Here is a 27,253-nt window from a genome sequence, read left to right on the forward strand (position 1 = left end):
GCTGCAGGTGAGGGACTACGATTCAGACACCCATCACCAAGATCACAATCATTACCAAGACCTGCATTACACCATGGACATCTACAGCTGCAAGTGCCAGCTTCCAGCTGTTAGTCAAAGTAAGTAAAGACAGACTTTTATTTATCTAATTCACTGATACCCAGGGAGCAATGGCCTCAAGGATTACACAGTGACACATTATTTCATCAGGGCCACTACCACTCCTATCCTTTGCAGAGGCTTCTCAAGGGCTCACTGCAAAAGGCTTGGTCCATGAACAACATTCATCAAACATATACAAGATAGCTGATAACTGATTTCTGTTCACTGGTTGTCCAACCACTGGGACCCCTATGATCATGAGGATGAAGGTCTTTGAATTGCCTGTGTGAATGAAGTGGTAGTATGAATGTATGATCACCGTTCCATCCACTGGGATGGAACTGCTGGAGATCACTGACATTAACACTGCTCAGAGTAGTTGCTGAAAGCAGTTGACATGTTTCCCCAGCAGATCCGGAGGAATAAAACTATGGAGAGCAGATTGAGTACAAATGCAAACTAGTGTAATTTTCAGTTTCTCACTGATCTTTTAATCTATCAATATAAGCAAACAGTTTTAAGACATCAGAAATGCTTTTCCAGTCTAATCATTTATCTTTTCCATTGGTTATAGCTGCATTTTTTCCCCCAGCAATGTTACAAGTGGTAGTCCTGTCAAATGGCCTTTGTCACAAGCCTTGCATAGATAGCAGGCTCAGGCTGTGAAGAGAATCATTATTATCAACATGTCACCCCGATACTGACATAAAATAACAAGTTCTTCTGAGCAATGCCAGCATCATTCACGTATCCTCTTAGTGTCACAGAGCACCAAAACAACATCTGTTTTATATTCCATATGAAGGTTTTTGGCATGGATTTTCCTTGCTGTCACCAGTCTATGATTAAGGGGATGCAAATGAGAAAATATTCTGATTCGCTCCCTCATTAATTATGGATAATTCATAATGGTGTCTTCTAGTATAAGGGAAAACAAGTTTGGCAAAGGACTTCATAAATAAAGTGATTAAACTCATCATTTGAGAAATTGCACTGACACGTTACACATCTTCCATTTACTTCTGCCTTTGCCTCTTCACCTTCAGCTAACTTATTGATTGCCGCTCGGCGCTGACATTTTAACTCTACCATAGACTCGGATCAATAAGCAGCAGCCGCTCAGGTCATCAGTATTAGGACCTGTTCTTTCTCTAAATGAATTGGTGTTGATGTGGTTTATTTTTACATTAGGTTATTACTATTAGTCCTTTTTTCCATTTTTACAGCTTATAACTATTGTAGTATCACATCACAAATGTATTCGGTATTCATGTAAACCTACAGTCAGGTCCATAAATATTGGGACATCGACACAATTCTAACATTTTTGACTCTATACACCACAATGGATTTGAAATGAAACTAACAAGATGTGCTTTAACTGCAGACTGTCAGCTTTAATTTGAGGGTATTTACATCCAAATCAGGTGAACGGTGTAGGAATTACAACAGTTTGCATATGTGCCTCCCACTTGTTAAGGGACCAAAAGTAATGGGACATAATACTAATAATTATAAATTAAACTTTCACTTTTTAATACTTTGTTGCAAATCCTTTGCAGTCAATTACAGCCTGAAGTCTGGAACGCATAGACATCACCTGACGCTGGGTTTCATCCCTGGTGATGATCTGCCAGGCCTCTACTGCAACTGTCTTCAGTTCCTGCTTGTTCTTGGGGCATTTTCCCTTCAGTTTTGTCTTCAGCAAGTGAAATGCATGCTCAATCGGATTCAGGTCAGGTGATTGACTTGGCCATTGCATAACATTCCACTTCTTTCCCTTAAAAAACTCTGGTTGCTTTTTCAGTATGCTTTGGGTCATTGTCCATCTGCACTGTGAAGCGCCATCCAATGAGTTCTGAAGCATTTGGCTGAATATGAGCAGATAATATTGCCCGAAACACTTCAGAATTCATCCTGCTGCTTTTGTCAGCAGTCACATCATCAATAAATACAAGAGAACCAGTTCCATTGGCAGCCATACATGCCCACGCTATGACACTACCACCACCATGCTTCACTGATGAGGTGGCATGCTTAGGATCATGAGCAGTTCCTTTCCTTCTCCATACTCTTCTCTTCCTATCACTCTGGTACAAGTTGATCTTGGTCTCATCTGTCCATAGGATGTTGTTCCAGAACTGTGAAGGCTTTTTTAGATGTCGTTTGGCAAACTCTAATCTGGCCTTCCTGTTTTTGAGGCTCACCAGTGGTTTACATCTTGTGGTGAACCCTCTGTATTCACTCTGGTGAAGTCTTCTCTTGATTGTTGACTTTGACACACATACACCTACCTACTGGAGAGTGTTCTTGATCTGGTGTGAAGGGTGTTGTGAAGGGTGTTTTCTTCACCAGGGAAAGAATTCTTTGGTCATCCACCACAGTTGTTTTCCATGGTCTTCCGGGTCTTTTTGTGTTGCTCTGCTCACTGGTGCGTTCCTTCTTTTTAAGAATGTTCCAAACAGTTGTTTTGGCCACGCCTAATGTTTTTGCTATCTCTCTGATGGGTTTGTTTTGTTTTTTCAGCCTATTGATGGCTTGCTTCACTGATAGTGACAGCTCTTTGGATCTCATCTTGAGACTTGACAGCAACAGATTCCAAATGCAAATAGCACACTTGAAATGAACTCTGGACCTTTTATCTGCTCATTGTAATTGGGATAATGAGGGAATAACACACCCCTGGCCATGGAACAGCTGAGAAGCCAATTGTCCCATTACTTTTGGTCCCTTAACAAGTGGGAGGCACATATGCAAACTGTTGTAATTCCTACACCGTTCACCTGATTTGGATGTAAATACCCTCAAATTAAAGCTGACAGTCTGCAGTTAGAGCACATCTTGTTTGTTTCATTTCAAATCCATTGTGGTGGTGTATAGAGCCAAAAACTGTGTCGATGTCCCAATATTTATGGACCTGACTGTATATGACCTAAAAAAAAAAATGTTGGTTTGATATGTTTAACTGGCTTAAAGGGGTTGTGTCCCAAAACATATTCTACTTTTTTCAAACCATGCACTGGCCTAAGTGCACTTACCTACTCATTTACATATTAAAAGTACTTTTTCTCCAGAATAAAGCAATGGATCACTAAATCAAAGGTATCATTACATTAGGCTGAGCTAGCCCTACAAGATGATGACTGGTATACCAATGAATTTTCTGGTAACAAACTCCCTTAGACTTTTTGGCCCTATGATAATCCTAAAATTCACATTGCATACATGGAACTTTTCTTGCACTTGGAACCCTTCCTAACCCGGGTTGTGTCACTTCAGCACATAACATTTATTATGTAGAGAGGGTTAATACAAGCCACTTAATAATGTATTGCGATTGTCCATATTGCTTCCTATGCTGGCTGGATTTATTTTTTATCACATTTTACACTGCTCGTTTCTATGATTACGACCACCCTGCAATCCATCAGTGGTGGTCATGCTTGCACACTATAGGGAAAAGCAGCAGCCTATGTGAGCTCTCACAGTCCAGTCCACCTGAGAGGCTGACACTTTCTCCTATAGCGTACAAGCATGACCACCGTTGATGGATTGCAGGGTGGTCATACCCATGGAATCGAGCAGTGTAAAATGTGATGGAGAAATGAATCCAGCCAGCGTATGAAGCAATATGGATAATAACAATACATTAGTAAGTGGCTTGTATTAACTTTCTCTACATGATAAATGCCACTTGCTGAAGTGAGGCAACCCCTTTAAAGAAGCACTCCCACAATTTTTTTCTCTGACCTGTTAGAAAGGTACATGATGTAATCTGTAGTGAAGGTAATCTTCTTACCAGTGTATTTGTGAGCTTTGCCCTCACTTCTGATCCTCAGCTATGTCATATGACCAGCAATCAGAATTTCCAAATCACACAGCATCTTATGTGTGGACAGGAAGTCATTTTCTCTATGTATTTCTATGGGAGCCTCAATGTAACTGACTTCCTGTCCTGTGTCAGTTGGTCACATGACACAGCTGAGGATCAGAACAGTCACTGGTAAGAAAATTACTTTTACTATAGATTACATCATGTACCTTTCTAATGGGCCAGAGAATAAAGATGTTTGTGGGAGTGCTACTTAATTAAATTAGTTATATTGGCTTGAATGGTTGAAAACATAAAAATGATATACAAATGGCAAAAAGTTGTAAAATAGCATGTTTATGACAACTAAACTTTGTATTGCTAATTTTCACTAGTTAATAAGACTCCTGTGTTTTTAAACTGTTAAGCATACACATAAATCTTTCCATATGAATGAATCTATGTGAATAATAAGCCGCCACGTATACTAGAAATGTCCATTATATTTGAGATGAGATTATTGGCGACTTTCTTATGATTATAAATTACGCTAGTACTAACCGGTGCTGCTCTGGATTGTCCTCACTGTAGTTGTTGTGCGTGGAGGTGATGATGGTCTTAGCAGCACACTGTCATCATCTTGAGAACATCCCTTCTCGATTGCTCTAACGTAGCTGTGGCTTCTCATTCGAAAACAGCCAGGCATTGGAAGATCCAGTGCCTCCACTGCCTGAGATTCCAGCTCACTAAAAACGGACTCACATACTGATTCAAACTGCCCATTGACTTCCATTTCACTAACCTGAAAAAGAAGAAACAGTTTCATAAGTACATATTTGCATAACATATTATAGTATAAAAGTATTATAGAATAGTGTCTATAGTTATTATAATGTATTAAGTATACAGTTGAAACCAGAAGTTTGCATACACTATATAAAAAGACACATATGCATGTTTTTCTCAATATCTGACATGAAATCAGAATAGAACTTTACTGTTTTTGTTCAATTAGGATTACCATAATTATTATTAGTTGCCAAATGCCAAAGAGAGAGAATGTTTAAGGCATATTTATTACTTTCTGCAAAGTCAAAAGTTTACATACATTTTATTAATATTTGTTACCATTGCCCTTAAACTGTATGACTTGGGTCAAACGTTTTGGATATCCTTCCACAAGCTTCTCACAATAGTTGGTCTGAATTTGGGCCCACTCCTCCTGACAAAACTGGTGTAACTGAGCCATGTTTGTTGGTCGCCTTGCTCGCACCAGCCTTTTCAGTTTTGCCCATAAATTTTCAATAGGATTGAGATCAGGGCTTTGTGATGGCCACTCCAAAACATTGACTTTATTTTCCTTAAGCCACTTTGTAACCAGTTTGGCAGTATGTTTGGGGTCATTGTCCATTTGGAAGACCCATTTCCGCCCAAACTTTAACTTCCTGGCTGATGCCTTGAAATGTTGCTTCAGTATTTCCACATAATCTTCTTTCCTCATGATGCCATGTATTTTGTGGAGTGCACCAGTCCCTCCTGCAGCAAAACAACCCCACAACATGATGCTGCCACCCCCGTGTTTCACAGTTGGGATGGCGTTCTTAGGCTTCCAAGCTTCTCCCTTTTTCCTCCAACAGTAACGATGGTCATTATGGCCAAAAAGTTCATTTTTAGTTTCGTCAGACCACAGGACATGTCTCCAAAAATGTAGGTCTTTGTTCCTGTATGCATTTGCAAACATTAATCTGACTTTTCTATGTGTCTTTTGGAGTAATGGCTTCTTCCTGGCAGAGTGGCCTTTCAGCCTATGTTTAGACAATAGTCATTTCACTGTGGATATTGACATAATCTTACCAGCTTACGCTATCATCTTCACAAGGTCTTTAGCTTTTGTTCTTGGGTTGATATTCACATGTCAGACCAAAGCATATTCATCTCTGGGACACAGAACCTGTCTTCTTCCTGAGCGGTATGATGGCTGGACATTCCCATCTTGTTTGTACTTATGTATAATTGTTTGTACAGATGAACGAGGCACCTTCAGGTATCTTGAAATTGCACCCAAGGTTGAGCCAGACTTGAGTCCACAATTCTCTTCCTGATATCTTGGCTGATTTCTTTAGACTTTCCCATGATGCTAAACACAGAAGCAGTGTGTTTCAGGTGTGCATTTAAATACATCCACAGGTGTGTCTCTAATTAACTCAGATGTTGCCAACAAACCTAACAGAAGCTTCCAAACACATGACATCATCATATGGACAGTCCAGAATTGTTTAAAGGCATAGTAATCTTAGTGTTTGTAAACTTTTGACATTGCAGAAATTAATAAAAATGCCTTAAAACATTCTCTCTCATTATTCTGGCATTTGGCAAATAATATTAATTATGGGAATCCTAATTGACCAAAAACAGGAAAGGTTTGTTCTGATGTCATGTCAGAAATTGAGAAAAACATGCATATGTGTATTTTTATATACCGTATTTTTCGCCCCATAAGACGCACTTTTTCCTCCCCAAAAATGGGAGGAAAATGCCCCTGCGTCTTATGGGGCGAATGCTGACAGTTTAACATCGCTGGACGCGATGTACGGAGCGGGGGCCGGGGGAGGGACTAGGAGGAGGAGCTGGGGGTCGGCAATAGCGGTGGGGCGGTGCGGTCACTGTACTATAGCCCCGCCCCACCTCTTCGGTATACTAATATAAAATGTATTATTGAATTAAAAGTTATTAAACATGCCCCTCTCACTCCTAATAGTACCGTATATCCTAATTTCTTCTGTATAATGCCGGCAGGCAGGACGGGCGGGCGGGCGGCAGCGTAACTCCCTGATGTCACGTGCCTACGCCGCCTGCTTTATGAATGAAGCAGGCGGCGCAGACAAGTGACGTCACTGAGGGACGTGCCGGCCGCCCGGCCCGCCTGCCGGCATTATACAGAAGAAATTCGGATATACGGTACTATTAGGATTGAGGGGGGCATGTTTAATAACTTTTAATTCAATAATACATTTTATATTTGTATGCGGCGGGGCGGCGGCGGCGGCGGGTGGGGGGGCACACGGAATCTGTGGATGGCACAGTTAAGGGGTGGGGGTCTGTGGATGGCACTGTTATGGGCTGGGGGGGCACTGTGGATGGCACTGTTATGGGGTGGGGGGTCTGTGGATGGCACATATATAACAGTGCCATCCACAGATCCCCCCCTTGTAACAGTGCCAGCCACAGATCCCCCCCCTGTAACAGTGTCCGTCATCCACAGATCCCTCCATAAGTGTCTGTCATCCACAGATCCCCCATAAGTGTCCGTCATCCACAGATCCCACCATAAGTGTCCCTCATCCACAGATCCCTCCATAAGTGTCCGTCATCCACAGATCCCCCCATAAGTGTCCGTCATCCACAGATCCCCCCATAAGTGTCCGTCATCCACAGATCCCCCCATAAGTGTCCGTCATCCACAGATCCCCCCCATAAGTGTCCGTCATCCACAGATCCCCCATAAAGGTGTCCGTCATCCACAGATCCCCCCATAACAGTGTCCGTCATCCACAGATCCCCCCATAACAGTGTCCGTCATCCACAGACCACCATTAGTTCCAAACCAACCAAAAGCACACCTTTTGGTTTTAATTTTTTTTTTCTTATTTTCCTCCCCAAAAACCTAGGTGCGTCTTATGGGCCGATGCGTCTTATAGGGCGAAAAATACGGTAGTGTATGTAAACTTCTGGTTTCAACTGTATATATATATATATATATATATATATATATATATATATATATATTGTACATATCACACATGCAGTTTTTAAAAGCCAGAAGTAGAGTCATCAGGAATGGAAACTTTAAAAGAAGGACTTATACTACTCTATCCTACTGGATTCACTGCTGGTTTTGTGGTTACAAAAACAGCATCAAACGTTGCATCTAACAGTTTAAATTCTACATGCACCTCTTTTTTGCATGATATTAGCACCTTCATGGTGGACCAGCAGGGTAGAAAGTAGAGTCCAACCACTGGAGATCTAGGATTAATATTGCTTTCTCCAGGGAAAAAAGAGGCAATACCATGTTCTTTAAGTGCTTCCAATGTTTATATATAAAGATCCTCAATATATTTAGTGAACCTGGGATTATGGGGTCATTTATGGGGTCATTTATTATACTGAAGCTGTCTTACATTTAGAACTGGCCCTGGATGCGCCAAAGTTATGGAGAGGGCGGCACCTCTTAATATCTTCGGTGGATCCACCACCAGACATAGAGGTTATTAAGACCGCCATCTAAAATGCTGGTCTTAATAAATGTGCCATTATATGTATAATATTATACTGTTAGTTGTGTATAGTGAATATACAGTTTATTACCATTGTGTCATTGTCATCTGGCACCCAGTTAATATAGTGGAGATTTGGATAAAGGATAGAAGGATAAGATCAGCCCATTTATCTCCTCTAAAAGTGGACTGTGTTTTATTCTATACTACTATTCTGTGGCTTAGTCGATGGCCACAATGTTTTGAAGAAGCAGGCATGTGAATGCTCTCCTGGAGAATATGACGTTCTTTGAGATATGACTGTCACACAGATATAAGTTCAATCACTCTCACTGTTTTCTACTTGAAGCTAAAAGCCCTCAAAAAGCTTTAAACACTACATTTTATCAGTAGCTGAAGTTTTGAAAAAATAATTGTATTAAAACAGCCTGTGTCCTTGGCTACACAAAAATTCACTGCTTTAAATGGATATTCTTCGTAAACCATATAGTAAAGGTTCTGTGAGTTCTTCAATGGTTTACTCTATGGGACAAACTTTTTAAGTGAACTGTCAAATGGTTGAGAGCTCACCACTTACCTGACTAATTGTGCTCATGGCTCTCATGTAGCTCTCATTTCTAGACCGGAATTTTGGAGATGTAAGGAGGGTTGATGGGTCAAGGCTGTCCATACTCCTATTAATGGAAACTTCACTCACTGCCCTTAAGTAACTGTGGCTTCGAATTTGAAGTTTTGGAGAGTGTTCATTTGAGATTCTGTAAAAATAAAAAACAACATGTCTTGTCAATGTTATAATTTGACTGTTATTGGAAGAATCATATATTTTTTTAATTTTTCCTGGAAATAAGTACCAATAAATGTAATTACAATAGGTACCTGCTATTCAGTTGCCTTGAGAGAAAGTGTAAACATATATGCTGCAGGAAAAAAATTTCAGATATATGCCCTATTATATATTATGCAGGTCACAATTAAACCAGGTTAAAAACCATGAAAGCTATGTGTGGTCTTTTTCATTGAAATTTATTTCATTTCTATTGTTCATTTTTTTCCCCCCTAAATGCTAAATTTGTCATCTTTCTGGCTATGCTGCTGTTTCAGATATAGATCAGTCAGTACCCTGCTCTTGACTAGGTCAGCTATGGAGTAGTGTACAGATTGAGTCTCTTAAAACAAGGGAGACGAGATCTCTCATGGGCTGTAGAAGGAGGAATGAGTACAGAAATAATGCTGGGCTAATTCATGAGAGCTAGTAAAGGGAGTATCATCCTAGTCACACAAACCTCACATCGAATATGGATCACTGGGAAGAACACACCCACATAAGAATAGTCAAAAACTAGAAGCAAGTTGCAAACTGCATATCATGGAATTGAAAATGAAGAAAGAATGAAAACTGCAGCCTGAAACTTAAAGGGGTTCACCGGGAATTAAGAAAATGAAAATACTTCAATATTACTTTATTATAAATATATTTTCAAATACCTTTCATTATTTATAATGGCTCGTTTTGTCTGGGGAGCAATGATCAGGTGAAACAAAATGGCCACTATCCCATTAGTTCACACTAAACCTGTCCTGATCACACATGAGGACAAGTTACTTTACAACACTGAGGTAAAGAGCTGCCTCATCCTCCTCTCTACTTGTCAGAGATTATGATCCTGAATACAGATGATAAGAACTTTAGCTGAATGTAGAATTTAGTTCATGAGGAGACATTAAGTATAGGGAGAATGGACAGGACAGATTGTAGTAATGTGGGGCTGTGGTAATGGAGACTGTAAACAAGTGCTGCTGCTCATTAGCCATACCTCCTCTCATGTCTCCTCATCTTGTCCAATCCCACAAAGATTCACCTGTATTCAGGATCATGATTCCTGACAGGCAGACAGGCAGAGCAGAGAGGAGGATGAGGCAGCACTATGGCTCATTGTGATGAAGTAACTTGTCCTGCTGTGTGATTAGGACAGGTTTTGTGTGTACTAATAGGACGACGGCCATTTTATTTCTCCTAATGACTGCTCCCCAGACAAAACAAGCCATTCTAAGTAATGAAAGGTATTTGTGAATATATTTATAATAAAGTAATATTTAAGTATTTATATTTTTTTTAATTCCTGGAGAATCCATTTAATGCAACATTTTAAGGTAAGGTAATCACTCATATATGTAAAACTTTTTCCATTCCATTGACTTTAACCCCTTTAGGACACAGCCTTATTTCACCTTAAGGACCAGGCCATTTTTTGCAAATCTGACCAGTGTCACTTTAAGTGGTGATAACTTTAAAACGCTTTGACTTATCCAGGCCATTCTGAGATTGTTTTTTTGTCACATATTGTACTTCATGACACTGGTAAAATGAAGTCAAAAAATTAAATTTGTATGCATAAAAAAAATACAAAATTTACCCAATTTTTTTTTTAAAATAGCAAATTTCCAAGTTTCAATTTCCCTACTTCTATAATACATAGTAATACCTCCAAAAATAGTTATTACTTTACATTACCCATATGTCTACTTCATGTTTGGATCATTTTGGGAATGATATTAAATTTTTTGGGGATGTTACAAAGCTTAGAAGTTTAGAAGCAAATCTTGAAATTTTTCTGAAATTTTCAAAAACCCAATTTTTAGGGACCAATTCAGGTCTGAAGTCACTTTGCGAGGCTTACATAATAGAAACCACCCAAAAATGACCCCATTCTAGAAACTTCACCCCTCAAGTTATTCAAAACCTTAGGAGTTTATAGGGGGGATCACACACGCCCGGAACCAGTGTAGGCCTGAAGTAAATATATCTTTGCACAAAAGGCTGTATTTCAAATGGCTATATTTCAAATGCCTAATTCAAACCCCTGTATGTATAGGGGGGATCACACACGCCCTGAACCAGTGTAGGCCTGAAGTAAATATATCTTTGCACAAAAGGCTGTATTTCAAATGGCTATATTTCAAATGCCTAATTCAAACCCCTGTATGTATAGGGGGGATCACACACGCCCTGAACCAGTGTAGGCCTGAAGTAAATATATCTTTGCACAAAATGGCTGTATTTCAAATGGCTGTATTTCAAATGCCTAATTCAAACCCCTGTATGTAGAGGTGGTATCTCAGAGGGCCTGAACCTCTGTAGGCCTGAAGTAAATATATCTTTGCACAAAATGGCTGAATTTCAAATGGCTGTATTTCAAATGCCTAATTCAAACCCCTGTATGTATAGGGGGGATCACACACGCCCAGAACCAGTGTAGGCCTGAAGTAAATATATCTTTGCACAAAAAGGCTGTATTTCAAATGGCTATATTTCAAATGCGTAATTCAAACCCCTGTATGTATAGGGGGGATCACACACGCCCTGAACCAGTGTAGGCCTGAAGTAAATATATCTTTGCACAAAATGGCTGTATTTCAAATGGCTGTATTTTTCAAATGCCTAATTCAAACCCCTGTATGTAGAGGTGGTATCTCAGAGGGCCTGAACCTCTGTAGGCCTGAAGTAAATATATCTTTGCACAAAATGGCTGAATTTCAAATGGCTGTATTTCAAATGCCTAATTCAAACCCCTGTATGTATAGGGGGGATCACACATGCCCAGAACCAGTGTAGGCCTGAAGTAAATATATCTTTGCACAAAAAGGCTGTATTTCAAATGGCTGTATTTCAAATGCCTAATTCAAACCCCTGTATGTATAGGGGGGATCACACACGCCCTGAATCAGTGTAGGCCTGCAGTAAATATATATTTGCACAAAATGGCTGTATTTCAAATGCCTAATTCAAACCCCTGTATGTAGAGTTGGTATCTCTGAGGGCCTGAACCTCTGTAGGCCTGAAGTCAATATATCTTTGCACAAAATGGCTGTATTTCAAATGTCTAATTCAAACCCCTGTATGTAGAGGTGGTATCTCAGAGGGCCTGAACCTCTGTAGGCCTGAAGTAAATATATCTTTGCACAAAATGGCTGTATTTCAAATGGCTGTATTTCAAATGCCTAATTCAAACCCCTGTATGTATAGGGGGGATCACACACGCCCTGAACCAGTGTAGACCTGCAGTAAATATATCTTTGCACAAAAAGGCTGTATTTCAAATGCCTAATTCAAACCCCTGTATGTATAGGGGGGATCTCACACGCCCTGAATCAGTGTAGGCCTGCAGTAAATATATCTTTGCACAAAATGGCTGTATTTCAAATGGCTGTATTTCAAATGCCTAGTTCAAACCCCTGTATGTATAGGGGGGATCACATACGCCCTGAATCAGTGTAGGCCTGCAGTAAATATATCTTTGCACAAAATGGCTGTATTTCAAATGGCTGTATTTCAAATGCCTAATTCAAACCCCTGTATGTATAGGGGATATCACACACGCCTTGAACCAGTGTAGGCCTGAAGTAAATATATCTTTGCACAAAATGGCTGTATTTCAAATGGCTGTATTTCAAATGCCTAATTCAAACCCCTGTATGTATAGGGGGGATCCCACACGCCCTGAATCAGTGTAGGCCTGCAGTAAATATATCTTTGCACAAAATGGCTGTATTTCAAATGGCTGTATTTCAAATGCCTAATTCAAACCCCTGTATGTAGAGGTGGTATCTCAGAGGGCCTGAACATCTGTAGGCCTGAAGTAAATATATCTTTGCACAAAATGGCTGTATTTCAAATGGCTGTATTTCAAATGCCTAATTTAAACCCCTGTATCTATAGAGGGATCACACACGCCCTGAACCAGTGTAGGCCTGAAGTAAATATATCTTTGCACAAAATGGCTGTATTTCAAATGGCTGTATTTCAAATGCCTAATTCAAACCCCTGTATGTATAGGGGGGATCACACACGCCATGAACCAGTGTAGGCCTGCAGTAAATATATCTTTGCACAAAAAGGCTGTATTTCAAATGGCTGTATTTCAAATCCCTGATACAAACCCCTGTATGTAGAGGGTGTATCTCACAGGGCCTGAACCAATGTAGGCCTGAATTCAATATTGGTGAACCAAATGGCGGTATTTAAAATCTCTGAATGTAACCCACATGTATTTAGGGTGTATCTCACAATGACATCTGCATCAAAGGCTGCCAACTACATTTTGTGTGCCCAAATGAGTGCTTGTTTAAAAACTGAATTTGACAGCAGTATTTAAGCCTGTAATTTCACACGTGCTGATGCTGCAAGGCCTGAAAATAGTGGTTTTTGTCAAAAGAGTGTGTTTTTCAAACCCCAGAAAATGATGGGTGTATTTCTACCTTAAATTGCACACTGACTAATACAGATGTTGTAGATTGCCCCAAAAAAATGGTGATTTGCAATGTCCCAAAAGCTCAGATGCAGTGCTGGTGCACTGAGCATGCATAAAATGGCCGCCGCCGCCACCCACCTAACTAACAGAATTCTAAAAGTTTGTATTTTTTGGTCAATGAGCTCAGGGCAGGGTAAAACGATAGTGCCCTGCACCCACATAACTATTTGTCTGTAGATCGCTGAGTTAGATTCTCTCCTATGCTCTCCCTGAAATCACAAGTCCAGCAGCATCCTCTCCCTACACTTGTAACAGCAGAGTGACGTGCAGCGCTACGTGACTCAAGCTTTTATAGAGCCTGGGTCACATGCTGCTCTGGCCAATCACAGCCATGCCATTAGTAGGCATGGCTGTGATGGCCTCTTGGGGCAAGTAGTATGACGCTTGTTGATTGGCTGCTGTGCAGCCTTTCAAAAAGCGCCAAGAAAGCGCCGAACACCGAACCCAAACCTGAACTTTACAGTTCGGGTTCGCTCAACCCTAGTTAACAGCCAAACAAAACTCAATATTTATTGCCCGGATTCTGTAGTTTACAGAAACACCTCATATGTGGTCGTAAACTGCTGCACGGGCACACGGTAGGGCGCAGAAGGAAAGGAATGCCATACGGTTTTTTGAAGGCAGATTTTGCTGGAATGTTTTTTTTGACACCATGTCCCATTTGAAGCCCCCCTGATGAACCCCTAGAGTAGAAACTCCATAAAAGTGACCCCATCTAAGAAACTACACCCCTCAAGGTATTCAAAACTGATTTTACAAGCGTCGTTAACCCTTTAGGTGTTCCACAAGAGTTATTGGCAAATGGAGATGAAATTTCAGAATTACATTTTTTGGGCAAATTTTCCATTTTAATCCATTTTTTCCAGTAACAAAGCAAGGGTTAACAGCCACCCCTAGAGTAGAAACTCCAAAAAAGTGACCCCATTTTAGAAACTACGGGATAGGGTGGAATTTTTCTTGGTACTAGTTTAGGGTACATACAGTCAGGTCCATAAATATTGGGACATGGACACAATTCTAACATATTTGGCTCTATACACCACCACAATGGATTTGAAATGAAACTAACAAGATGTGCTTTACCTGCAGACTGTCAGCTTTAATTTAAGGGTATTTACATCCAAATAAGGTGAACGGTGCAGGAATTACAACAGTTTGCATATGTGCCTCCCACTTGTTAAGGGACCAAAAGTAATAGGACAGAATAATAATCATAAATTAAACTTTCACTTTTTAATACTTGGTTGCAAATCCTTTTGCAGTCAATTACAGCCTGAAGTCTGGAACGCATAGACATCACCAGACGCTGGGTTTCATCTCTGGTGATGCTCTGCAAGGCCTCTACTGCAACTGTCTTCAGTTCCTGCTTATTCTTGGGGCATTTCCCTTCAGTTTTGTCTTCAGCAAGTGAAATGCATGCTCAATCGGATTCAGGTCTGGTGATTGACTTGGCCATTGCAGAACATTCCACTTTTTCCCCTTAAACTCTTTGGTTGCTTTTGCAGTATGCTTTGGGTCATTGTCCATCTGCACTGTGAAGCGCCGTCCAATGAGTTCTGAAGCATTTGGCTGAATATGAGCAGATAATATTGCCCCAAACACTTCAGAATTCATCCTGCTGCTTTTGTCAACAGTCACATCATCAATAAATACAAGAGAAGCAGTTCCATTGGCAGCCATACATGCCCACGCCATGACACTACCACCACCATGCTTCACTGATGAGGTGGTATGCTTAGGATCATGAGCAGTTCCTTTCCTTCTCCATACTCTTCTCATCCCATCACTGTGGTAAGAGTTGATCTTGGTCTCATCTGTCCTTACATGTTGTTCCAGAACTGTGAAGGCTTTTTTAGATGTCGTTTGGCAAACTCTAATTTGGCCTTCCTGTTTTTGAGGCTCACCAATGGTTTCCATCTTGTGGTGAAACATCTGTATTCACTCTGGTGAAGTCTTCTCTTGATTGTTGACTTTGACACACATACACCTACCTCCTGGAGAGTGTTCTTGATCTGGCCAACTGTTGTGAAGGGTGTTTTCTTCACCAGGGAAAGAATTCTTCGGTTATCCACCACAGTTGTTTTCTGTGGTCTTCCAGGTATTTTGGTGTTGCTGAGCTCACTGGTGCGTTCCTTTTTTTTTTAAGAATGTACCAAACAGTTGTTTTGGCCAGGCCTAATGTTTTCACTATCTCTCTGATGGGTTTGTTGTGTTTTTTCAGCCTAATGATGGCTTGCTTCACTGATAGTGACAGCTCTTTGGATCTCATCTTGAGAGTTGACAGCAACAGATTCCAAATGCTAATAGCACACTTGAAATTAACTCTGGACCTTTTATCTGCTCATTGTAATTGGGATAACGAGGGAATAACACACACCTGGCCATGGAACAGCTGAGAAGACAATTGTCCCATTACTTTTGGTCCCTTAACAAGTGGGAGGCACATATGCAAACTGTTGTAATTCCTGCACCGTTCACCTGATTTGGATGTAAATACCCTCAAATTACAGCTGACAATCTGCAGGTAAAGCACATCTTGTTCGTTTCATTTAAAATCCATTGTGGTGGTGTATAGAGCCAAAAATGTTAGAATTGTGTCGATGTCCCAATATTAATGGACCTGACTGTATGATTTTTTGTTGCTCTATATTACACTTTTTGTGAGGCAAGGTAACAAGAAATAGCTGTTTTGGCACCGTTTTTATATTTTGTTATTTACAACATTCATCTGACAGGTTAGATCATGTGGTATTTTTATAGACCAGGTTTTCACGGATGCGGCGATACCTAAATATGTATACTTTTTTTTTATTTATGTAAGTTTTACACAATGATTTCTTTTTTGAAACAAAAAAAAAATCATGTTTTAGTGTTTCCATAGTCTGAGAGCCATAGTTTTTTCAGTTTTTGGGCGATTACCTGGGTAGGGTATGATTTTTTGCGGGATGAGATGACGGTTTTATTGGCACTATTTTGGGGTGCGTGTGACTTTTTGATCACTTGCTATTACACTTTTTGTAATGTAAGGTGACAAAAAATGGCTTTTTTTACACCGTTTTTATTTTAAATTTTTTAAGGTATTCACCTGAGGAATTAGGTCATGTGATATTTTTATAGAGCAAGTTATTAGACGCTGCGATACCTAATATGTATACTTTTTTTTAATTTATGTAAGTTTTACACAATGATTTCATTTCTGAAGCAAAAAAAATCATGTTTTAGTGTTTCCATAGCCTGAGAGCCATAGTTTTTTCAGTTTTTGGGCGATTATCTTGGGTAGGGTATGATTTTTGCGGGATGAGATGACGGTTTGATTGGCACTATTTTGGGGTGCGTGTGACTTTTTGCTTGCTATTACACTTTTTGTGATGTGAGGTGACAAAAAATTGTTTATTTAGCACAGTTTTTATTTTAATTTTTTTTACGGTGTTCATCTGAGGGGTTAGGTCATGTGATATTTTTATAGAGCCGGTCGATACTAGATGCGGCGATACCTAATATGTATACTTTTTTTTTTATTTATGTAAGTTTTACACAATAATATAATTTTTGAAACAAAAAAAATCATGTTTTAGTGTCTCCATATTCTGAGAGCCATAGTTTTTTCAGTTTTGGGGCGATTATCCTAGGTAGGGTCTCATTTTTTGCAGGATGAGATGACTGTTTAATTGGCACTATTTTGGGGTGCATATGACTTTTTAATCGCTTGCTATTACACTTTTTGTGCTGTAAGGTGACAAAAAATTGTTTATTTAGCACATTTTTTATTTTTTATTCTTTACGGTGTTCATCTGAGGGTTAGGTCATGTGATATTTTTATAGAGCCGGTCGATACGGACGCGGCGAACCTAATATGTATTCTTTTTTTTATTTATGTAAGTTTTACACAATAACAGCTTTTTTAAAACAATAAAAATGATGTTTTAGTGTCTCCATATTCTGAGCCATAGTTTTTTATTTTTTGGGCGATTGTCTCAGGTAGGGGCTCATTTTTTGCGGGATGAGGTGACGGTTAGATTAGTATTATTTTGGTGGGCAAACGCCTTTTTGATCGCTTGCTGTTGTACTTTTTGTGATGTAAGGTGACAAAAAAAAGGTTTATTATTTTTTACTTTTTACATTGTTCATCTGAGGGGTTAGATTATGTGATATGTTTATAGAGCCAGTCGATACGGATGCGGCGATACCTAATATGAATACTTTTTCGCCCTCCCTATTTTTTACCAATTTTTTTAAACTTTATTTGGGGAAAATGAAGTTTTTGTTTATTTTTACTTGAAACTTTACATTTTTTTGGGGGAAACCCTTATTTTTTCAACTTTTTTTTTTTTCCAGGCGGCAGTGATCGGAGCTATACATGACGTACCAGTACGTCATGTGTCCTTAAGTACCAGGACAACATGCCGTACCGGTATGTCATGTGTCCTGAAGAGGTTAAAGTACAACTGTCAGTAAGGGTATAGGAACAAAAGCAGAATGGTTTGGCTTTTTTATATGTGTGTAAGACTTAGGCCTCATGCACACAACCGTTTTTGTGGTCCGCATCCGAGCTGCATTTTTTGCGGCTCAGGTGCGGACCCATTCACTTCAATGGGGCTGCAAAAGATGCGGACAGCACTCCGTGTGCTGTCCGCATCCATTGCACCGTTCAGTGGCCCAGCAAAAAAAATATAGCATGTCCTATTCTTGTCTGTTTTGCGGACAAGAATAGGCATTTCTACAATGGGCCGCCCGTTCCACAAATCGCAGAAGGCACACGGGCGGCATCCGTTTTTTGAGGATCCGCGGTTTGCGGCCTTACAGTCAAAAATGATCTTCCTGGCGCTCACTAACTAACCAGTAGTCAGAATGTGTCGGCAGATAGAGGGGAGTGGGGCTGCCCAGATCAGCACTAACAGCAAGTCAAATAGGCAGAGACACTTGCCAAAGCCATAGGTTCTAAGTATAATATTGTATATCAAGGCAGTGGCTGGTGCAGGGAAAGAAGAGGCAGGCTGAGAAGCTTATCTGTATCTTACAGTTAGCCGTGTTCAGGATACAGTGTATGTTGAAGATGGATTCTTATTATCAATGCTTAGTTACAGTCTTGCTAAGAGGACCATTTACAGGCTGTTTTTTGTAAGTACTACAAATTCCTTAAAATATATTACAAAATTGTATCCAAATCACTGTCCCTACACATTGTTTTCTAAATTTAAATGAGTTACAAATTAAGGCCTCATGCACACGACCATACCGTGTTTTGCAGTCTGCAAATCGCAGATCCACAAAACACGAATACCAGCCGTGTGTGTTCTGCATTTTTCAGAATGGAACGTCCCATCCTATGATAACAATGTCTATTCTTGTCTACAAAACGGACAAGAATAGGACATGTTCTATTTTTTTGCTGAGCTGTGTAATGGAGCAATGGATGCAGACAGCATACAGAATGCTGTCCACATCGTTTGCGGCCCCATTGAAGTGAATTGGTCCGCATACAAGCAGCGAAAAATGCGGCTCGGATGCTGACCAAAACAACAGTTGTGTGCATGAGGCCTAAAGGGATTGTCCAGCTTTTTTGTACTTTCACTGGCAGCCTTTTGGACCTATAAAAAAATAAAGCACATAACCCTGTCCATCCGGAAGTTTACAGGATGGCAACCAGAAGGGGGGAGGAGAGCCAGTATGCCAGAATGGAGCAGCAAGGAGCAAGTGAATATGATGTTTTCAACAGGTACAACAACTTTTTGACAGCAGATCTAGTGTAATTATATACAGTCAGGTCCATAAATATTGGGACACAATTCTAAATTTTTTGGCTCTATGCACCACCACAATGCATTTGAAATAAAACAAACAAGATGTGCTTTAACTGCAGACTGTCAGCTTTAATTTGAGAGTATTTACATCCAAATCAGGTGAACGGTGTAGGAATTACAACAATTTGCATATGTGCCTCCCACTTGTTAAGGGGCCAAAAGTAATGGGACAATTGGCTTCTCAGCGGTTCCATGGCCAGGTGTATGTTATTCCCAAATTATCCCAATTACAATGAGCAGATAAAAGTTCCAGAGTTCATTTCAAGTGTGCTACGGATGGAGTAGAGTTAATACTCCTGTTTTCTGAGATTTCTGAGTTGTGTTATCAAATCTAAGCAAACACCTTCAATTGCTTTTCAATGGCTTTTGTCTCAAGATAACGCAATGAGTTAAGAAATTTGAGTTAAGAGCTGGAGTGCTAACCCTGCTACATCTGTATTTGCATTTGGAATCTGTTGCTGTCAACTCTCAAGATGAGATCCAAAGAGCTGTCACGATCAGTGAAGCAAGCCATCATTAGGCTGAAAAAACTAAACAAACTCATCAGAGAGATAGCAGAAACATTAGGCGTGGCCAAAACAACTGTTTGGAACATTCTTAAATAGAAGGAACGCACAGGTGAGCTCAGCAACACCAAAAGACCCTGAAGACCACGGAAAACAACTGTGGTGGATGACCGAAGAATTCTTTCCCTGGTGAAGAAAACACCCTTCACAACAGTTGGCCAGATCAAGAACACTCTCCAGGAGGTCGGTGTATGTGTGTCAAAGTCAACAATCAAGGGAAGACTTCAACAGAGTGAATACAGAGGGTTCACCACAAGATGTAAACCATTGGTGAGCCTCAAAAACAAGAAGGCCAGATTAGAGTTTGCCAAACGACATTTAAAAAAGCCTTCACAGTTCTGGAACAACATCCTATGGACAGATGAGACCAAGATCAACTTGTACCAGAGTGATGGGAAGAGAAGAGTATGGAGAAGGAAAGGAACTGCTCATGATCCTAAGTATACCACCTCATCAGTGAAGCATGGTGGTGGTGGTGTCATGGTGTCAGCATGTATGGCTGCCAATGGAACTGGTTCTCTTGTATTTATTGATGATGTGACTGCTGACAAAAGCAGCAGGATGAATTCTAAAGTGTTTCGGGCAATATTATCTGCTCATATTCAGCCAAATGCTTCAGAACTCATTGGACAGCGCTTCACAGTGCAGATGGACAATGACCCAAAGCATACTGCAAAAGCAACCAAAGAGTTTTTTAAGGGAAAGAAGTGGAGTGTTATGCAATGGCCAAGTCAATCACCTGACCTGAATCCGATTGAGCATGCATTTCACTTGCTGAAGACAAAACTGAAGGGAAAATGCCCCAAGAACAAGCAGGAACTGAAGGACAGTTGCAGTAGAGGCCTGGCAGAGCATCACCAGGGATGAAACCCAACGTCTGGGGATGTCTATGCGTTCCAGACTTCAGGCTGTAATTGCCTGCAAAGGATTTGCAACCAAGTATTAAAAAGTGAAAGTTTGATTTATGATTATTATTCTGTCCCATTACTTTTGGTCCCTTAACAAGTGGGAGGCACATATGCAAACTGTTGTAATTCCTACACCGTTCACCTGATTTGGATGTAAATACCCTCAAATTAAAGCTGACAGTCTGCAGTTAAAGCACATCTTGTTTGTTTCAAATCCATTGTGGTGGTGTATAGAGCCAAATATGTTAGAATTGTGTTGATGTCCCAATATTTATGGACCTGACTGTATGTAACTAGAGCTAGAGTAAAAGAAAAAGGTTTGGTACCGCCTTAGCCAGTAGTCTTGATGCTCTCAAAAAGAGAAACAATATAAAATATTGTAATTTGATACCTTTAAATGGCTAACTAAAATAAATGATGTTATAAGGCAAGCTTTCGAGACTCTGAGATCCCTTTTTCAGGCCAGAAATGAAAAAATCTCTAATACTACAATGTGGTGCATGCCTATTATTATTTTTTTTAAATCACACAGCATAAATTAGAAAACCTGTAATCCTGACCAACCTTTCATTCCACTTCTGAAAAGTGGCAAGCAGGGTGGGATTAGCCCACCAGAGGACCAGAAGATCCTCTGGTGGGTCCAAGCTCTGACAGTAATGGACTCCTAATAAAATAGTGTCATATACAGAAGGTTGGCCCTTAAAATCATTTCCTCTGGTTGGACCAAGGAACTTCAGTCCGATGCTGGTGGTGAGGCTCACCAAATGTCGCAAAATTATGCACTTAAAGTTGAATGTGGCCATCACTGTGACATTTTACATAACAAAACTGAGGTTGCAGATTTGATAAATGTCCCTCAAAGTGTCTAAACCTTGTTTCTCCTATTTGCAGCTGTATAGAATGTGTTCATTTTATATCAGACAGCGATTACGACTTGTTGCAGTACACTATAAGGTCCCTGCTTGTAATGTGTCAGATGCTACTCTGAGGGTAATACAGTAAGAAATGCATGCAGTGTACTGGAGAAAAATATATTAAAAAATATCCCCCGAAGGAACGAATACCCTTTACAAAATACAATAGGAAATCTGGACTTTTCCTTTGGAGAACTGAACGGTTTCATCTACTTTCTTGTTGGCAAAAACAAGTCTATAAATGGTGTTCGGATGCAAAGAGTGCCTGTAGGCGGAATTTCTCTTAACGGGGAAACGTATGTGCACGTTCTGAGTCTTGGGGGCAACTAGTGTAAAAACAGAGCATAAAAATACAAATCTCCTTGATGGATGGCTTTAATAAGGTGCTTTGGGTGGCCTAGAAAGAAATAGATTTTTGCTGCCAGGGCTACGAGGAAATGTTTAGAGGTGGGGGTTGCAAGTGGAGTGTATCGAGGGGGCCACATACTAAAAAGATGGGGAGCTCTGGCCTGTATAGTCTTATTACACATTTTATAGGACATCGTATGTTCTACATAGTAATTAAGTCCACTTGTAATATAGAACATGCTGCTCTGTTATTCAATCCACCATTTACCATCCACCATTTCACTTCTAGTAAATAACTCTACCCAAATGGAGTATGCACATACATAGCTACAAGCAATGTGCCCGGGAATCTGTCGCTTATGCAAGAGATGCTGTGTATTGTGGCATATTATACCATACACAATGCACCTGGCCATCTTCGGGGTGAAAATAAAAGGACCTTACTCGGGTTTTGTTTCTCTGTTTCTGTGGATGAAAGGGAAGAGATTATTGTGTACAACGAATGTAATTACATCTGCATGTATTAGGAGCTATTCTTGAATGTATCCTGTTTCTTCTGTAATACACAAGATAGCCCTGTCATCTATATATATCCAATGTACTATATAGGATCTATATGAGTTATTCTGCTTGGTACTAGAAACTAACCTAACAGCTAACCTAATGAACATGTTTAATGATGGGGAAATTATGTGAGTAAAAAATAAGTGGGTTCCCAGTGAGACTGACAAGCAACGGATCCTGATTTCATACAAGCTATGGTGGATAAAATATACAACCTCAGAAAAGAAATAGTGCTAGGGAAATGTGAGACACCATCAATTTCTTCGTTAAAGTTGGCTATTTCTTTATTTTTATTATTATTTATTTTATTTCCTTTTCTTTAGTGATTTTGTAAGAATATATAATCTGTTCCCACCTATCTATAGAATCGAGGAGATTCAATGACAACACACAGGAAGATTTGTGGTGGTCAGCCAGAACATTTATGGATTGTGGCTATGAAGGCAGATACTGTCTAATAGTCTATTATTCACAAACCTACAAGAGACAGCACCGACATCATGTGAAGATGTACATGGCTAACTAGGTTTTCTAACTGGATGCCTCAGCTATGTCCATCTTTTCAGCCAAAGTCCCCCTCCTTGTCTTAATTCCAACATTTACTCCATGCCATACGGCCGGAGCCCAGGAACTACCTTCTTGACGGGCAACAAGTTCTTTAGATCTTGCCTATTTTTGAAGACGTTTGCTATTTTTAATTGGACCTGGGCGGTTTCCTGACTTTGCATTAGGATCGCTGCCGGCCCTGCCTGTATCTGTCCATAATGGTGAATTATTTCTGTCGGCCACGACATTGAATTTGTACATCCATGCAGCTGTTTATTGAATCTGGTATTGGACTTTGGAAATTATATCTACTAGCAGTTTATGGTTATTATTAGTGACTTCTCCGTACAAGCATCCTGGAGACTCTTTGCGCAAAGTTCATACCCCTTTGAGTGGCATTATAAGATGACAATTACAGAATCTTAAAAACCCCGCCACATTCATTTAACCAAATCTTCTTCTTTTGATGAAATTGAATAGTCAAATGTGAGGGTAAATGCACACTTTTAGGGCATGTACACACTAGGTTTGTTTCGATACCAAAATTGTGATTCGGTTTCGATACCATTAAAAAGTATTGCGATACTCGATACCATTCGATACCAAAAAAACACACCAAAAAACACCAAAAAAAGCTGCGTGCATTCTGCATTTTATGGAAAGTCCGACCTATAATAGAACAGTCCGATCCTATTTTTTGGGGGGACAAGGTGACAAAAAAAAAATAGCGAATCGCGCATTTTTTTTTCTCTGTTACGGCGTTCACCGCATAGGAGATTTTTAAAATATTTTAATAGTTTGGACTATTTGGACGTAACGATATGTGATATGTTTATTTATTTATTGTTTATATATTTTATATGTAACATTTGGAAAGGGGGTGATTTATACCTAATAGTTTGATGGTTTTTTTAAACTTTTTATTAATATTTTTTATTTAATAACTATTTCCCCCCTTAGGGGCCAGAACCTGGGATCTTTTAATCCCTTGTCCTATTCACCCTGATAGAGCTCTATTAGATTGAATAGGATCTCACACTTTCCCTGCTGCCCTGTGCTCTGTGCACACAGCAGCAGCGAGCTGACTATGGCAGCCAGGGCTTCAGTAGTGTCCGATCGGAGCCCCGGGATTACACTGCTGGGGTACCAATCGGAACTGCCACTGCCACCAATGAGGAGGAGGGGAGGGGACCCTGTGGCTACTTCCACCAATGATTTAATGACTGGGGGTGGTTGGGGCGGCGCACTGCACCACCAATGATTTTATTCCTGGGGGGGTTGAGGGGAGGGGGCGCACTGTGCCACCAATTATTTTAATACTGGGGGTTGAGGTGAGGGGGCACACTGCGCCACCAATGATAATATAATAAAAATGTAATACAGGAGGCGGGTGCGGCACCTGAGGGGTTAACTGCTGCTGATCGCAGCTCCCCGCCAGCATCCGCATCCGGGATTTATATTAAACATTTACTTTAATTGGTGACGCAGTGAGCCCGCCCCTCTCTCCTCATTGGTGGCAGCGGCACAGGGGGGAGGGAGAGACTGCTTCCTTCTCCCCTGTGCTGCTGAGAACACAGAGCACGCTGAGAGCGCGCTCCTTGTTTTCTAATAGTAGACTACGCAATAGCAAAGCCTAGCATTGAAAAAAGGCAAATCCTGGTATTGAGGTCGATACCAGGCAAAATTATCGATTGGGAATTGAAAATTGGAACCCCGAAACAACCCTAGTACACACAGCAGTATATTCAAATAGATTTTGCTGCATATTCCATGCCAAAATATACATCAAAATCATGTTCCATTGTTTGCTGTATTCCTGTTGATATGTGACATGTCACTTCCTAAAGTGGTTTCTGCATGGTTACCTTGGTGGGGTAGCCAAATCTAGGTTATCCTTTTTAAATGTGGAAACTGCGAAAGGACTAACGTCAGATGTTAATTCGAACCTGTGGATTTTTCAGATAAAAAAATCCACTGTGTGCACAAACTAGTGCACGTGACTACAGCAAGAACTGGTAATCAGACCAGTTATCAGATAAGTACATTTTATACAAATGTACAGATCCTCATATTGATAATTTTTGAATGATCAGTTAACAAAATAGTGATACTGTTAAGCTCTGAAGAAGGTAACCCTGGAGTTGCCACCCATAAAGACCATTGTCCCCTAAATATCTTAAGTGCACCTCTTTTAACAGTTACACCTTTTTCCATGCACATAACTCCATTAAAGTGGTTCTCTGGGAATGAAGAAAATGAAAATACTTAAATATTACTTTATTTAACAAGGGAGAAGAGATCTCTCATGGGCTGTAGAAGGAAGAGTGAGTACAAATAATGCTGGGCTAATTCATGAGAGCTAGTAAAGGGAGCATCATCCTAGTCACACAAACCTCACATCCAATATGTATCACTGGGAAGAACACACCCACATAAGAGTAGTCAAAAACTAGAAGCAAGTTGCAAACTGCATATCAGGGAACTGAAAATGAATGAAGGAATGAAAACTGCAACCTGAAACTTGAAGGGGTTCTCTGGGAATTAAGAAAATGAAAATACTTCAATATTACTTTATTATAGATATATTCTGAAATACCTTTCATTATTTATAATAGGTCGTTTTGTCTGGGGAGCAATCATCAGGGGAAACAAAATGGCCGCTGTCCCATTAGTTCACACAAAACCTGTCTTGAACACACATGAGGACAAGTTACTTTACAACACTGACGTAAATAGCTGCCTTATCCTCCTCTCTGCTCTACTTGTCAGGGATTATGATCCTGAATAGAGATGGCCTTGCGGTTCGCCCGGCAGTAGTTTCGCTGCAAACTTTGCACGTTCGCGATTCGCCGAACATGCGAACATATGGCAATGTTCGCCGGCACCATATTCTTTTGCATTGTGCCGAACTTTGACCCATGACACATCCATCAGGTGGGACAGGACAGCCAATTGAGACGTTTCAGCACATGGACACACCCCCACCCTATAACAGAACCCGATCTGGCAGCCATTTTACATTCAGTGCTTTGCCAGTGAAGGGAGAGGTTGCTTTGTGGAGCGTGGACAGGCTGTTAGGGACACCAAACGCTAGCTAAAAGGGACACAAAAGTCCTTTTAAGGACTGGTATAGGTGTGCTATCGATAGGTGTGATATACTGAGGGGTGTGATGTACAGTCGTGGCCAAAAGTTTTGAGAATGACACAAATATTAGTTTTCATAAAGTTTGTTTCAGTTGTTTCTGTGATGTAGTGAAATATAATTACACGCACTTCATACGTTTCAAAGGCTTTTATCAACAATTACATGACATTTATGCAAAGAGTCAGTATTTGCAGTGTTGGCCCTTCTTTTTTAGGACCTCTGCAATTCGACTGGGCATGCTCTCATTTAACTTCTGGGCCAATTCCTGACTAATAGCAACCCATTCTTTCATAATCACTTCTTGGAGTTTGTCAGAATTAGTGGGTTTTTGTTTGTCCACCCGCCTCTTGAGGATTGACTACAAGTTCTCAATGGGATTAAGATCTGGGGAGTTTCCAGGCCATGGATCCAAAATGTTAACGTTTTGGTCCCCGAGCCACTTAGTTATCACTTTTGCCTTATGGCACGGTGCTCCATCGTGCTGGAAAATGCATTGTTCTTCACCAAACTGTTGTTGGATTGTTGAAAGAAGTTGCTGTTGGAGGGTGTTTTGGTACCATTCTTTATTCATGGCTGTGTTTTTGGGCAAAATTGTGAGTGAGCCCACTCCCTTGGATGAAAAGCAACCCCACACATGAATGGTCTCAGGATGCTTTACTGTTGGCATGACACAGGACTGATGGTAGTGCTCACCTTTTCTTCTCTGGACAAGCCTTTTTCCAGATGCCCCAAACAATCATAAAGAGGATTCATCGGAGAATAGGACTTTGCCCCAGTCCTCAGCAGTCCATTCACCATACTTTCTGCAGAAGATCAATTAGTCCCTGATGTTTTTTTTGGAGAGAAGTGGCTTCTTTGCTGCCCTTCTTGACACCAGGCCATCTTCCAAAAGTCTTCGCCTCACTGTGCGTGCAGATGCGCTCACACCTGCCTGCTGCCATTCCTGAGCAAGCTCTGCACTG

The 27,253-nt window shown here is 40.4% G+C and overlaps 1 protein-coding gene across 1 annotated transcript in view; it reads right to left on the minus strand.

Moving 5' to 3' along the window:
• Positions 1-27,253, minus strand: part of DLGAP1 (DLG associated protein 1) — a 322,787-nt gene that overhangs the window by 189,461 nt on the left and 106,073 nt on the right. The window contains exons 3-4 of the mRNA XM_040432120.1: positions 8,768-8,945; positions 4,475-4,715 (exon numbers count right to left, since the gene is read on the minus strand). Coding sequence (XP_040288054.1) covers positions 4,475-4,715; positions 8,768-8,945 — 419 coding nt within the window. The remainder of the gene's footprint in view (positions 1-4,474; positions 4,716-8,767; positions 8,946-27,253) is intronic.

The sequence above is a fragment of the Bufo bufo genome, chromosome 5 (genome assembly GCF_905171765.1).
Source record: "Bufo bufo chromosome 5, aBufBuf1.1, whole genome shotgun sequence".
NCBI lineage: Eukaryota > Metazoa > Chordata > Amphibia > Anura > Bufonidae > Bufo > Bufo bufo.